Source organism: Zootoca vivipara, chromosome 6 (genome assembly GCF_963506605.1).
Source record: "Zootoca vivipara chromosome 6, rZooViv1.1, whole genome shotgun sequence".
Classification (NCBI taxonomy): Eukaryota; Metazoa; Chordata; class Lepidosauria; order Squamata; family Lacertidae; genus Zootoca; species Zootoca vivipara.
This window is the reverse complement of record NC_083281.1, coordinates 77,414,738-77,427,908: the sequence shown is the minus strand read 5'-3', so window position 1 is coordinate 77,427,908 and position 13,171 is coordinate 77,414,738. Positions and strand designations below refer to the sequence as shown.

The following is a 13,171-nucleotide window of genomic DNA, read 5'->3' as shown; positions in this document are numbered from 1 at the left end:
TTCACAGAGATACAACCGCATGCCGTTAGGTAAGCATGAGAAAATACACGACGCCTGTTTATCAAGCCCTTCCCCCAAATACCTCAAGGCAGCTTCCATTTTATGCCCACAACATATGCCTGTGAGGTAGGTAGGTCAGTCTGAGACAGGGGTAGGCAACCTAAGGCCCATGGGCCACAAGCAGCCCACAGGGGTCATTTAACCGGCCCACGAGCTGCCCCTGAACCGAGCTGCCCACTCAGTGAGTCCCTGCGTGCTACGCTAAACCAGCGTAGCGCAGCACGGGGACTCACTTCTGCAGCGCCGGAAATTGCGTATGCATCTGTGCATGCACAGCTTACGAAAATCGCGTCTGCGCAGACACAGACACCGGAAACCGTGTATACGCGGACGCAGAGGCTGGAAATCTCGGGTGCACGTGCTCACACATACACACACACGATCCAGCCCATGGAGGGATCTCCGCTGGAGTGAACCGGCCCAGACGAGGTAAACCTTGCCAACCCCTGGTCTGAGAGATAAGTTACTGGCTCCAAGTCACCCAGTGGCTGAGTGGGAATTTGAACCTGGGTCTTCCCAGTCCTAGTCTCATAAACTCATCATTGTATTATGCTCAGTCTCTCCTCTTTGCAAAACATTACCTTGAATAAATTCTTAACGGTAACATCTTAAATAACAACAACAATAATAATAATTGCATTCTTAATATTCATCAATTTGTTATCCCAATGCCTTTTCACTCATTGATTAGAAGACTGGAAAAGAGGGGCAGATTTACTGGGCAACCAGCTAGAATACAGCCCACATATTTCTCTTTTTTTTTTTTTGCCTTATACCTCTGCAACCAAAGGGACTAGAAACTTAACAAAAATAAAACTGAAAATCCATCACCACTGATATATTTGCAACCAAAATGACTAGAAACTTAACAGGGGGGAAATAAACCTGAAAATCCATTTTTTCCTTCTCTCTCTGGATCCAAAAGAGTAGAAACTTTTTTTTTTTTTAAAAAAAAAAGCTTATGATTCATGAAAAGAGCCCTGAGTATAAATATGTAGTCTAGACACCCTCATAGGCTAAGGCTCTAGTGGATTATTCTAACCTCGGGAATAAAACCCTCAGTCACGGTAGTTCTCTGTGAAGGCAAAAGTCCACAGCACACCTAAAAATTCCACCACATTTCCCTCTCTTAACCACCATCACTGAAACACGCACCCCCCCCTCCCTCCCTCCCTCTTGGAGCTACAACAGGCAGGTAAGGCGGAGCCCACCCCATCTGCTTTAGCAAGGAGGGCCTGGTCTCAAAGATCTTAGGAAGCAGGCTGCAGTGATTCAGTAGGGAATGGATTTACCTGTATTAGAATAGATGGTGGAGCATCCTTCCAATAATAATAATAATTAAAAATAATATTTACAACAATGCCTGAAATTTTCCCGGTGATCCTTGGATTGACGGCGGCAGGCTCGCTCTCCGTCTTCTCTCCCCCTCTCTCTCTACTCCCGCCCCCCTGCACTAGGATCCTGCGTTTCTGGCTGGGGAGGAGGCTGGGTGATGTCACTGTGTCTCCTGCCCTGCCTTTCCCCCAGCCCTGCAGAAGCGCATCCGCCTTCTCTCCACCTCGTCCACCCCGTGCCTTAAAGAGGCAGGAGCCAGGGATGCTATTCAGCATCCTGCTGCTGCGCGGGTACCCTAGGCGGAGGGCAGGAAATGGATTGGTTGAAAGACGGGAGGGGAGGCGCGCACACACACGCACACACGGAAAAGTCTCCCCTGAGGGAGGATCCAGATTCAGGTATGCTTTGGGGAGCACGGAAATTGTTTGCTGAGAATTGGGTACGGAGGCAATCGCTGGATTGTATCCCTACATAACCCTTTTTCTAAAAAGAAAAGGAAAGTTTGGATTCGTGTCTGTTAACTCCAGAATCAGTGCCAGATTTACGTATAAACTAAACAAGCTATAGCTTAGGGCCCCACTCTCTTGGGGGCCCCCAAAAAAATTAAAGGAAAAAACAACAACCTGGATGTACATTTCCAAAATATAAGATAAATAACAAATAAAATAAAACCTACATACAGCAACAGTGTTTTGTGTTGTGTAGGCTCCTATGATGTAAGAAATGGGCCCCGCCTGCTAGCCTGCTCCCTAAAATATCACTATTAATATACTTCTTAATTTTATTTCACTATTAATATACTTCATCTTAATTGTGTTTCAGTTCAACAATTACTTTGATAAAATACATATTTTGTTATGTGCAAATGGCTTTAGATACCTATTAGGTCCATAATTTACCATATAGCATATATTCAACACAAAAAACAGCAAAATAAAAAAATTCCTTCAGTAGCACCTTAAAGACCAACTAAGTTTTTATTTTGGTATGAGCTTTCGTGTGCATGCACACTTCTTCAGAAGAAGTGTGAAGAAGTGTGCATGCACACGAAAGCTCATACCAAAATAAAAACTTAGTTGGTCTTTAAGGTGCTACTGAAGGATTTTTTTTATTTTGCTTCGACTCAGACCAACACGGCTACCTATCTGTAACAAAAAACAGCGACAATTTGTTGTTGACAGAGGACATATAAAGGGCCCCATTATCTTTAGTAGCTTAGGGCCTCATCAAACCTAAATCCAGCCCTGTCCAGAATGATGATAAGGAAGAGCTGTAGCCCAGTGGCAGAGCATCATCCGAAGGTCCCAAGTTCAACCACCTTCTGGCGTCTCCAGGTAAGCCTAGGAGAGGCCTCTGCCTGAAATCCTGGGCAGTTGCTGCCAAGTCCGTGTTGGCAATAGTGAGCTAGAATCAGGGGTCAGCAAACTTTTTTCAGCAGGGGGCCGGTCCACTGTCCCTCAGACCTTGTGGGGGGCCGGACTATATTTTGAAAAATATATATGAATGAATTCCTATGCCCCACAAATAACCCAGAGATGCATTTTAAATAAAAGGACACTTCTACTCATGTAAGAACACCAGGCAGGCAGCCCCACAAATAACCCAGAGATGCATTTTAAATAAAAGAACACATTCTACTTATGTAAAAACGTACTGATTCCCGGACCATCCGTGGGCCGGATTTAGAAGGCGATTGGGCTGCATCCGGCCCCTAGGCCTTAGTTTGGGGACCCCTGAGCTAGATGAATAAATGGTCTGACTCAATTTAATGCAGCTTTCTGTGTTCCTATTATACAGCCCCCCCCAATGCATATGGGGGCTGCCTCATCCTGAAAAGTTATACCAGGTGACATGGAATGTTTCTTTATATGCTTCTTTGCCCTAGTAAACCATGCCAAAAAAAGGGTCTCGCAAATGAATTTTAAAAAACCCTTCCTATCAAAATGCATAGCATAGCTGCATCCCCATTAAGACAAAATCAACAATTGAACAACTAGAACAAATTCAGTAGGATAGCGAAGTAATCCAGATTAAGTACGTAGGTAGCAAATGTGACATGAAGGCTGGCAACATTAACCCCTTGCAGATTATCTCGCAGTGCCTGGAGACAGTCAGGTCGTGTATCCTCAGAAGTGACCAGAAGAGGAATAACTGCTGGGAGGAGCTTAGAGAGAAGAAGATGCCATGGTGCATCTGTAACAGCAAAACTGGATGCCTTCATCTGCCCCAGCTACAATGAAACATGTCTCTCCCTTATTGGTTTCTACAGCCATAGCAGTCGCTGTAACTCGATTTTACTTCAGCCCCGGAAGGCACACTCTTCCATTGTCTTCCGAGACTGACGGATACCAACATCAGAAAAGCAGCTTGTATAGAAAACGAGCGAGGTCCCAACTAAAGAAGAATGGCAACTTAAAGTGATGGAATATGCGCAGCTTGCAAACCTATTAAACATATTAAATAAGAGAACAAGAAGAACATACGTTTAAAGTTTAAAGAAGATTGGAAAATGTTTATTGAATATATGGGGGGCTGTGTGCGCTTGGAAAATCTTGGCAGCATTAAGATAAATTCAACAGTGCAAGCAAGTTTTGATGGATGCATTAATGGAATACTGAATGGTTTAGGTTATGTAAAATATGCAGGGATTTATGATATGCAAATTGACATGGAAAGAGAAGAAGGGAAGTCATTGACTCTACAACTCTATGATTCTATGACTGGGAAATAGCGCTTTGTTCTTCTCAGCTTTTAAACAGTTGCCCCCACTGTGCAAAGCCACCAATGATGGGGTGCATGGGGTGTTAGGAGAGGGGGAGTACCTCTGGTGGGGGACACATTGTGCTCCTTCCGGTGTAGTTTGCCCACCCTTGCTTCCCATCCTGCACTCAGCACTCACCTGTGGCTCCAAGAAGCTGTCAGCACGTGACAATAGCCACGCTCCAGAAATGGCTTCACCTGGCCCTCTAGACCAGGTGAGGGTAGCCGATGGGTCTCAAACCCTCAGTGAGTTAGGGACTTCCCCCTGCCATGCAAAAACAAGCTCTGGTGGATTGAGCGGACAAGACCAATAGCGAGCCCAATAGTCAAGAAGTTGGTTTCTGTGTGTGCTGCAGAGGGAAGTGAGGAGCAGATGGGGGCCGTCCACCTGGGAAGGTATCCCATCTAAGAGAAGGAAAACTCTGATCCTAATCCTCTGTTGCTTTGTGGGAAATCTCTGGGAGAAGAAAAGGCTGAGGGGAAAACCCTACCCCCCCCAATCCAGAGTGGAGTCCCTAAGACGGTTGGATGGTGCCTTTCATACGCCTCCTTCCAGCATCACCTATAGCCCAGCTGGTGCCAAAGGCTTGTGCCACCGGGGAAGTCACTTCACTTTATTTGCATCTAACACAGCAGTTTGACTTCGCCAACAAAAATGCATGTTCTTTCCAATTCCACAAGGGGGAACATGCTGGCTTTTACTAGCTTCCCTCCCAAAGTCCTTTCCACTTAGATCTGCTGGTCACCTTCTGGTCTACTGGTTCCAAGAAGAAAAGTGGGGTGTGGTGTGGTATGTGTGTGTGTGATGTGATGTGATGTGAAGGAAAATTTATAGTTGAGCATGGAATGGAGATCCCGGGCATCATGGCAGTGGCAACAGACATCTTGGCGATGGGACTGGGAGGGCTGGGCCTTTTGCTTCTCGTTCTGGGCGCCGGAGCAGATTGCTGGAGGGTAAGAAACAAATTAAGAGGGCTTTTAAAGCTGGGAAGGGGGCGAGGGGGTGGAATCAAAAGCTGTGTTGTGCCAAATACCTGCCCTTTGGTTTCCTTGGTTGTTTTCATTTTTCCCTGCCTCATCTGTGGGTAGGGAGGATGCACAAACCTGTCTGATTTCATTTTCCGAAGGCAAAGTGCAAGTTCTGAAACGAGATGCTAAGTGCAACGTAGCCAAGCTTTGCGCTTCTCCGGATTTTGCAGGGCTGTTCTCCTCCGCGCAGTGTGTAGATAGCATACACTGGATCGCAGTCCCAAGCACTGACAAGATTATGGTGCCTCCCCTCCCCACAATGTGCAATAAAAACAAAAACAATACTGAACCGTAGAATAAAATTGTGCTATATAGTAATGACACAGAACTCGCATGTATGTCATTTGCGACACCCGACAGGATCTGATTTCCTCGCATTAGTTTGATCTGCGTTAGGAGGACACTCCCCAGCTTAGGTGGAGATAAGTAATAAAAAGAGAACAGGAATCATGGGGGAAGTGTCCGCAGTGGAGGGTTAAGGAAGCCTAACAAAGTTCTGATTTTTCCCATGATGATTACTTAGAAGCTTTTTATTTTTTGGAATTCTCAAATGTTAAATTACTTCCCAAAAGAAATGTGTGTGTGTGTGTGTGTGTGTGTGTGTGTGTGTGTGTGTGTGTGTGTGTGTGTGTGCTGGTACCTGAAACATGTGCTTAATCAGTCCATTGTGCTTAATCTAGCACTGTGTGCTACAAGGCGAAGGCATGAAGTCCTTCTGGGAATTTCTTCAACTTGGATCAGCTTCAGAGAGCCATTCCCTCATCCCAGCATACAAAATTTTCTCGGTCCCCCTTTCCCTCCCTGAAGAAATTGAAAACTTGCTTGATAGAAGAACTGGAGGGGTGCTTGGCTTGTGCTGTTGTCAAACCCAAGGCCTGGTTGCCATAGGAACGCTAAGCTCTGGGGAAAATATATCACAGCAGTGAGGGCCGGTGTACTCCTGGAAAAGGTCAAACCTGCTTCTGGTGACTTTGACAAAGAGGGGCCAGTACCCCCAGCTTTGCCCTCGCTGGGAAAACACTGGCCACGGTAGCCATCGCTGCTGCTCCTTTCTCCGTTGCTGAACCCTCTCCGGGTGAAGTGAGCTGCCTGCGTGTGTTGTGTGTGTGTGTGTGTGTGTGTGTGTGTGTGTGTGTGTGTGTGTGTGAGAGAGAGAGAGAGAGAGAGAGAGAGAGAGAGAGATCATTCCTCCCTGCTCACCTTCCTTCTTTCTTACAACAAGTCCAGAGTGTAGTCCTGGGTGTCTTCATCTTCCTCCTTAGTCTCAGCGTTGAACTCAAGGGGTGGGGACAAAACTAGAATGAGTTGGCTCTGCCTGCCATGCCCTCTGGCGCCACCTACTGTTGGCCTCCCTGCCTCCTGTCCTACCAGACCTCATGGGCACCAGCCTCCACTGGCTACAATTCCCACCACCCCAGTTCATTAGTCGTGCTTCAGGGAGTCCAACCACATCTGGAGAGCCTCAGGTTCTTTCCATCCTTGAATAGGGTACAGATTCTCTCCTGCCACAATCCTGAGGCTCCAACCCATTGGAGGGGTGGGCAGCCTGGGTGCAACTGAGTTAGTCCACCAACACCTTTCTTCTCGACTCCATCTCACTTCATGCCACCTGTCTGTACAAAAATCCCAGTGGTGCCTCATTCCTGCACAAAATATTTCTTTCTCTCTTCCCTTCTCTAGCAAGACGCCAAGGACCCCCTGTCTTCGGTGGGGCTGAGTGCCCGGTGCCGGGGGTTGTGGAGTGAGTGTGTGTTTGATAATGTCGCCGACCTCTGGACCTGTGACATCCCGATCTCCTATCTCAGCGAGCATCCAGGTGAGGCAAATAAACCAGGTCCACATAGATGGAGCAGGTTGCAAAGGTGAACAGGACACACAGGAAGCTGCCTTGTAGTTGTACCATTAGTCCATCTAGCTCAATATTACCAGCACTGGCTGGCAGTGGTTCTCCAAAGTTTCAGAGAGCAGTTTTCCCCCAGCCTCACCTGGAGTTTCTCGGGGATTGAACCTGGGATCAGAGGCTCCCAGTCAAAGGTGCAGTACTAAGACTCTCACCTCAGTTACTGCCAGTGGGTTTATTTGACCATTTTGGTTGCCCTCAAGCTGGAACGTGTCCAGAAGAGGGCAACCAAGGTGGTCAAGGGCCTGGAAACGATGCCTTATGAGGAACGGCTTAGGGAGCTGGGTATGTTTAGCCTGGAGAAGAGAAGGTTAAGGGGTGGTATGATAGCCATGTTCAAATATATAAAAGGATGTCATATAGAGGAGGGAGAAAGGTTGTTTTCTGCTGCTCCAGAGAAGCGGACACGGAGCAATGGATTCAAGCTACAAGAAAGAAGATTCCACCTAAACATGAGGAAGAACTTCGTGACAGTAAGAGCTGTTCGACAGTGGAATTTGCTGCCAAGGAGTGTGGTGGAGTCTCCTTCTTTGGAGGTCTTTAAGCGGAGGCTTGACAGCCATCTGTCAGGAATGCTTTGATGGTGTTTCCTGCTTGGCGGGGGGTTGGACTGGATGGCCCTTGTGGTCTCTTCCAACTCTATGATCCTATGATTCCATAAGTCACAACAATGGCCAAACATTGGTCAGGTTACAAGGTGTGCAGGTCAACAGTCTCCGGGCGGAAATTGCTAAATGTCTGGGAAAATCCGGCCATATGGCAACCCATGTTGGGAGTGAAGGTTTTGTCGAATTTCCTTTAAAATAGCTCAAAAAGTTCCCTTTTTCGGGGGGGGGAGATTTCCCCCTCAACAATTTAGTCAAAAACTTTTGTGTCTGCGTTTTCACTTTTTGAAATACGGCAACCCTACCCTAGGGGCATGGCTAGGCCTAAGCAAAGACATTTGACATGGCCCCAGGGGAGGGCACAGACTTCTGCATGGTTGTTGGCCTGAGCCTTGGGGCTGCAGAAGTAAGTGGACACTCCCGCCAGCGGGCCGGGTCTGTTTACACCATCTCAGCCACCGCTGCCACCACATCCTTAGAGATGGGAGTTGATACAGCTGGCTCACTGTCTGATCTAGCCTCTAGCCTGGAGGTGGGGAACTTTTTAATGATGGGAGATGTGGCACCAGAGTCACTTTAGATGGCTCCCAAACGTCTGACCGTACTGAGGCGGGACTTCCCCTCCAACAACCCGCTTGGCCCCTCCCCCAATACCCAGATCTTCACCTCCGTTGGGTGGGATCCAGATCCACAACCTCGACCCCTTCCTCCTAGCCTTCTGACCAGCCCTGGCAAGACATCTCCTCAGGGTTCAAGGCAGGAACCTTCTGCATACAAAGCAGGTGTTCTGACACTGAACGACAGCCCTTCACCGAACCATCCTTCTCCAAACTCAAGGCCCCGAGGTCTGCAGAACTGCCTACTACATGATCCCGTGAGCCGTAATATGCAAAGTTAAAATCTACACCCAGTTTATAGAGATTGAGGGTTTTAAGAGTCTTGGGGCACTTCAAGATGAATGGTTTTTTGGGGTATTCCTCCTGATTTGTTTGCAGGGCGATTACTTTTCTCATCCCCCCAAAAGTCTGATCTTTGGGGAAAGTGGCTTGGTTGCACAAGACCTCCCAGGGAAATATGATTGTGCAGCTTCGATTTGCCAGTTTGCGACTGAATCCTAGTCAAATATAGCGGCAGCTTTGACTCACCACAAGGGTTGTATTTGACTCACCGCGAGCAGACCCATTTAAATTAAGGAACCCAAGTTAGCATGTCTTTTAACTCCAATGGGTCCATTCTGAGTTGGACTAGCATCGGATGCAACCCTTGGGGGGCGGGTTTGCAGACAAAGTTGCTATTTCATTTTCTAAGTTTATTTTGGTTAGCTAGCTGATTTATATCCCGTTTTGCATTTCAACAAATCTCTGCATGGTTTGTAAACCTCTCCCCCCACCCTACCCACCAAAAACAAGGAATTGATGTAAGAAACACAATACAAACCCCACATTCAAAATAAAGTGATACAACTCTATGGCTGAGCTGATAGAGCATGAGGCTCTTAATCTCAGGGTTGTGGGTTCAAGCCCCACGTTGGGCAAAATATCCCTGCATTGCAGGGGGTTGGACTAGATGGTCCTAGTGGTCCCTTCAAACTCAACAATTCTATTATTCTAACCCAGAGGAGGTTTTGGGGAGAAGGGGGAGATATTGTTTTGTTATTGCTGTCATTGTTAAATAACCGAGCACCAGAAAGCCCACCGCAAAATTTGCCTGCCGTCTACCATTAAATCCTGATCTCCTTTCAAGGTGCCGTCCATGTTTTAAAGTCTTGTTCTCTCTCAATTCTTCACCCCATCCCACCAGTTGTTCTCGTGGTCACTCGGGTCTTGGTGATCCTCTCTGCCTTTCTGACTCTTTCTGCCATACCTCCTTTCGTTGCTGGCATGAAATGTACCAAGCTAATGCATGGCAGAGTCCTTCAGAAACAGAAGTACTCCCTAGCTGCTGGGATCCTGTTCCTCTTAGGAGGTAAGCACAGCCTTGCCTTGTTTCAGGTTAGGGCAGAATGGCGCTCGATCTAAACCTCGCCTCCCATAGTCTTGTTTGTAGGGTGCCTCCGTCCTCTTCCTTTTTACATTAGTCCTGCATTAAAGCCTTTAACAGCAACCAAAAAAACAGAGGAACCCTTTTCTTCCGCATTCATGATGATTTGTGCTCACAGTGGTATTGGGGTGGTTAAACCTGATCCCACATTTATGGCTGTCTGCACCTGCAACTTCTTACAGTCTGAACAGCTGTAGTGATGAAGCAGGGCAGATTGGCTCAAAATAAGTAAATGTAAATTGGAAAAGAGTAATATGTGGAAGTATAGGGTCGTCTCCAACTAAGTCCTCTCAGAGCAGACCCATTGAACTAAGTTGGTCATGCTCATTATTCAGAGTAGGACTAGCATTGAATATGACCCAGAGTCATAGGAAGACGTTCTAGAATAAGACAAAGAGATCACGGCCTTCCAGAATTCAGTATGACACCAAGGATGGGCATATCTGCCAATTTCGTTATTTTCCACAGGCTCTCATTACCCCCCCCCCAAAAAAAATTTCTTATGATCAGTTCTACATGTCCGCATCAGTTTGGATTTTTAAAAAATCCTCGTGAAGATTCATCAGCATTATAGTGCACATTTCTCCTATTTTTTTTACATTTCCAATTTTGTCTAATCTACACTTTTTCCCCCCAAAGCAATTTACCCCCAATACAATGCTTCCTTCCCAATAACATCTATACTTTTGTAAACATTACTCGGCTTGAGAAACACATTGCAAGATCCTGAGAAGCATGAATTTCTAAGGATGGCTGTATTCTTGAATTGTTTTGGAAAGCCAATGTGGTTAAGAGTGTAATGGTTAGAAATGTTGGACTGAGAACCTGGGAGATCTGGGTTCAAATCCACTGGGTAACCTTGGGCCAGTCGCTGTCCTTTAGCCTAAATTACCTCACAGGGATGTTCTGAGGATATAATCAGCAGCCAGAGAACAATGTATGCCACCTTAAGCTCCATTGAGGGTAGGCTCGCCTTTCAATGCAGATGAAATAAAAATCTACCTCCATCCCTGTATGAGACGGAGGTCAATCTAATGTTGATCCTACTCAGAACAGACCCATTGAAATTCGTGGGCCCAAGTTGGCGTTATCCATTTATTGCAGTGGTAATAAAAGTTAGCTAGGTGGATACACACCAGCCGAAGGTGTGTGTACAGCTATTTTTCCAAAAAAAGGGGGGGGGGAGCTTAAAATTCTATTTATCCCTGGAGGAGATCTATCAAGGAGGCCACGGCATCGGGAAACTCTAATGTGGAATGGTCTCCCTTTCACAGGGCTCTCTGGAGCAGTTGCTTCTCTGTGGTACGGCATCGACACCGTTCAGAAGTATAAGCTTGAGGTAAGTAAGGTAGCCTAAAAAGAACATATGAACAGAAGAATCATAGAACTGTAGAGTTGGAAGGGACCACAAGAGGATCGTCCAGTCCATCCCCCTGCCTTGCCGGAAACTTCTGCCCAACATGGGGCTCGAACCAACCACCCTGAGGTTAAGAGTCTCAGGCTCTACTGACTGAGCTATATGGCAGAAGCTGCCTTATGCCAGAGTCCATTAGCCCAGTATTGCCGACACTGACTGGCACCAGCTCTCTAGGAAGGGAGACCTTCCCAGCCCAGCTTGGCGATGACTAGATTTGAACCTGGGACCTTCCTGCATGCAAAGTAGGCACTCTACCACACACTTTTGGCCATTCCACAATGGGAATGGAGTTTAGTCTAGAACAGGGGTCAGCAAACCTTTTCAGCAGGGGGTCAGTCCACTGTCCCTCAGACCTTGTGGGGGGCCGGACTATTTTTTTGGGGGGGGGATGAATGAATTCCTATGCCCCACAAATAACCCAGAGATGCATTTTAAATAAAAGGACACATTCTACTCATGTAAAAAATCGCTGATTCCCGGACTGTCCGTGGTCCGGATTGAGAAGGCGATTGGGCCAGAACCGGCCCCCGGGCCTTTGTTTGCCTACCCATGGTATAGAACGTCTTGGAAGCTACATGGATTATTTAGGGTGTTCCCCATCCACCTCCTGCTTTGACTGGCTGCAGTTCCCTAGGGTCTCAGCCCTTTCCCAGAAGTACCTCAGATGCCAGGATTTGAACCTGGGGCTTTCTGCCCGCAAAGCCCTACAAGTGGGAATTTTTAAAATGGTAATCAACACATGCTTTTAACATGCGCTGCTCCCACCTGCTTCGATGCCTGCAGAGTGTCCGGGATCGCTCACCATCTCAGTTCTCTTTCAGGTCAGCTTGGGCATCCCTGGCGTGACTTATGAGCTTGGCTATTCCTATTGGATGGCTGCCGTGGGCGCCGCTTGCGCCATTTCTGGCGGTGCCTTGTTGATTGCTGCCAACTGTCTCGATGTCCAGGCGCCGAAGAGAGAGCAGAACCTTCTCTGCAGCCCACTGACCTCCAAGGGGCCACAAACCTACCTATGAAGGCGACGTCCGGCCCTCTCTTTGCTGACAAACCAACCCTTGGCTTTCTAGCAAATGTCGTTTGTAAAGCCTGCTGGGGATTATAGCTCTGTGAGGCGGGAAAACTACGGTTCCCGGGCTTCTCTGGTGGAAGCCATATGCTTTAAATGCCACGTGCTGTAAAAGCTATATGGTTTAAATGTATGAAGCGGGTGCGACCATAAAGCAAGATTCCTATTAAACCAGAATCAGCTGGCTGGTCAGATTGCATTGTGTCATTTCTGCATCATCGGGCTGGTCTTCACACTTGCTTGCCGATTGGTAGCAGCACCAACCGGGGAGCTGCCAAAGGACCACATGGCCTTGGACTCAAGCTCAAGGGGGGGGGGGCTCAGATTTAGCCATGCATTCGTTTCATTTCTGCTGCATTTGAGAAGTTTTGCAAATTTGTTTTTAAGTGCCGGAAGGTGGCACGTTATCCTCCCTTGGAGCTGCAAATATTTATTTAAAAAAAGGAGTTGTGATTTGGTAAAAGACATCCAGTATTTAATGATGGGTGAAGCTGTCCATTTTGGTTGTCTCCGTTTCTCACATTTCCAGCCTTAAGTTCAGTCCTCTTTGTTCCCACATCAGTTTTCAATTCTTTTTGAAAGTCCTTGTGAAAATTTGTCAGCGTTGTGGTGCAATTTTCTCCTACATATGCACAGGTTCGTATGCAGTTTCCCCTAAGAAACACACTTTGGCAAAGCAATCTCCCCCAATAGAATACATTTTTGAACATCATTTCCCCCACTGACAGGTGTTATTATTTGGCACCCTTTCCCCTAGTAGAGGCATTTACTTGGTCGGAGAACAACACTGCAAAATTCAGAGAAGTGTGAATTTTGAATAATGGTTGCACTTCTATTTAGGGAAGTACAAATTTCCATATGTTTGCCTTTAAATGTGAGATGAATTGAATCCCCCCGCCCCCATCCAGCCCCTGCTGCAATATGACAACCCCATATATCATCTAGGGGTGCTATAAATA

The 13,171-nt window shown here is 47.0% G+C and overlaps 1 protein-coding gene across 1 annotated transcript; it reads left to right on the top strand.

The window, feature by feature from the left end:
- The first annotated feature begins 5,019 nt into the window (after positions 1 to 5,019).
- Positions 5,020 to 12,162, top strand: LOC118086822 (claudin-16-like). Its single transcript, XM_035118818.1, has 5 exons — positions 5,020 to 5,109; positions 6,865 to 7,000; positions 9,490 to 9,654; positions 11,004 to 11,068; positions 11,968 to 12,162. Exons 1-5 carry the CDS (start codon positions 5,020 to 5,022, stop codon positions 12,160 to 12,162), a joined length of 651 nt encoding a protein of 216 aa, XP_034974709.1.
- The last annotated feature ends 1,009 nt before the right edge of the window (positions 12,163 to 13,171 follow it).

Bases quoted from the DNA above. Each gene is read 5' to 3' on its own strand.
- LOC118086822 (XM_035118818.1), top strand. From the start codon at position 5,020: ATGGCAGTGGCAACAGACATCTTGGCGATGGGACTGGGAGGGCTGGGC. The intron at 9,655-11,003 runs GTAAGCACAGCC...TCCCTTTCACAG, and splicing joins GATCCTGTTCCTCTTAGGAG to GGCTCTCTGGAGCAGTTGCT. The intron at 11,069-11,967 runs GTAAGTAAGGTA...GTTCTCTTTCAG, and splicing joins TTCAGAAGTATAAGCTTGAG to GTCAGCTTGGGCATCCCTGG.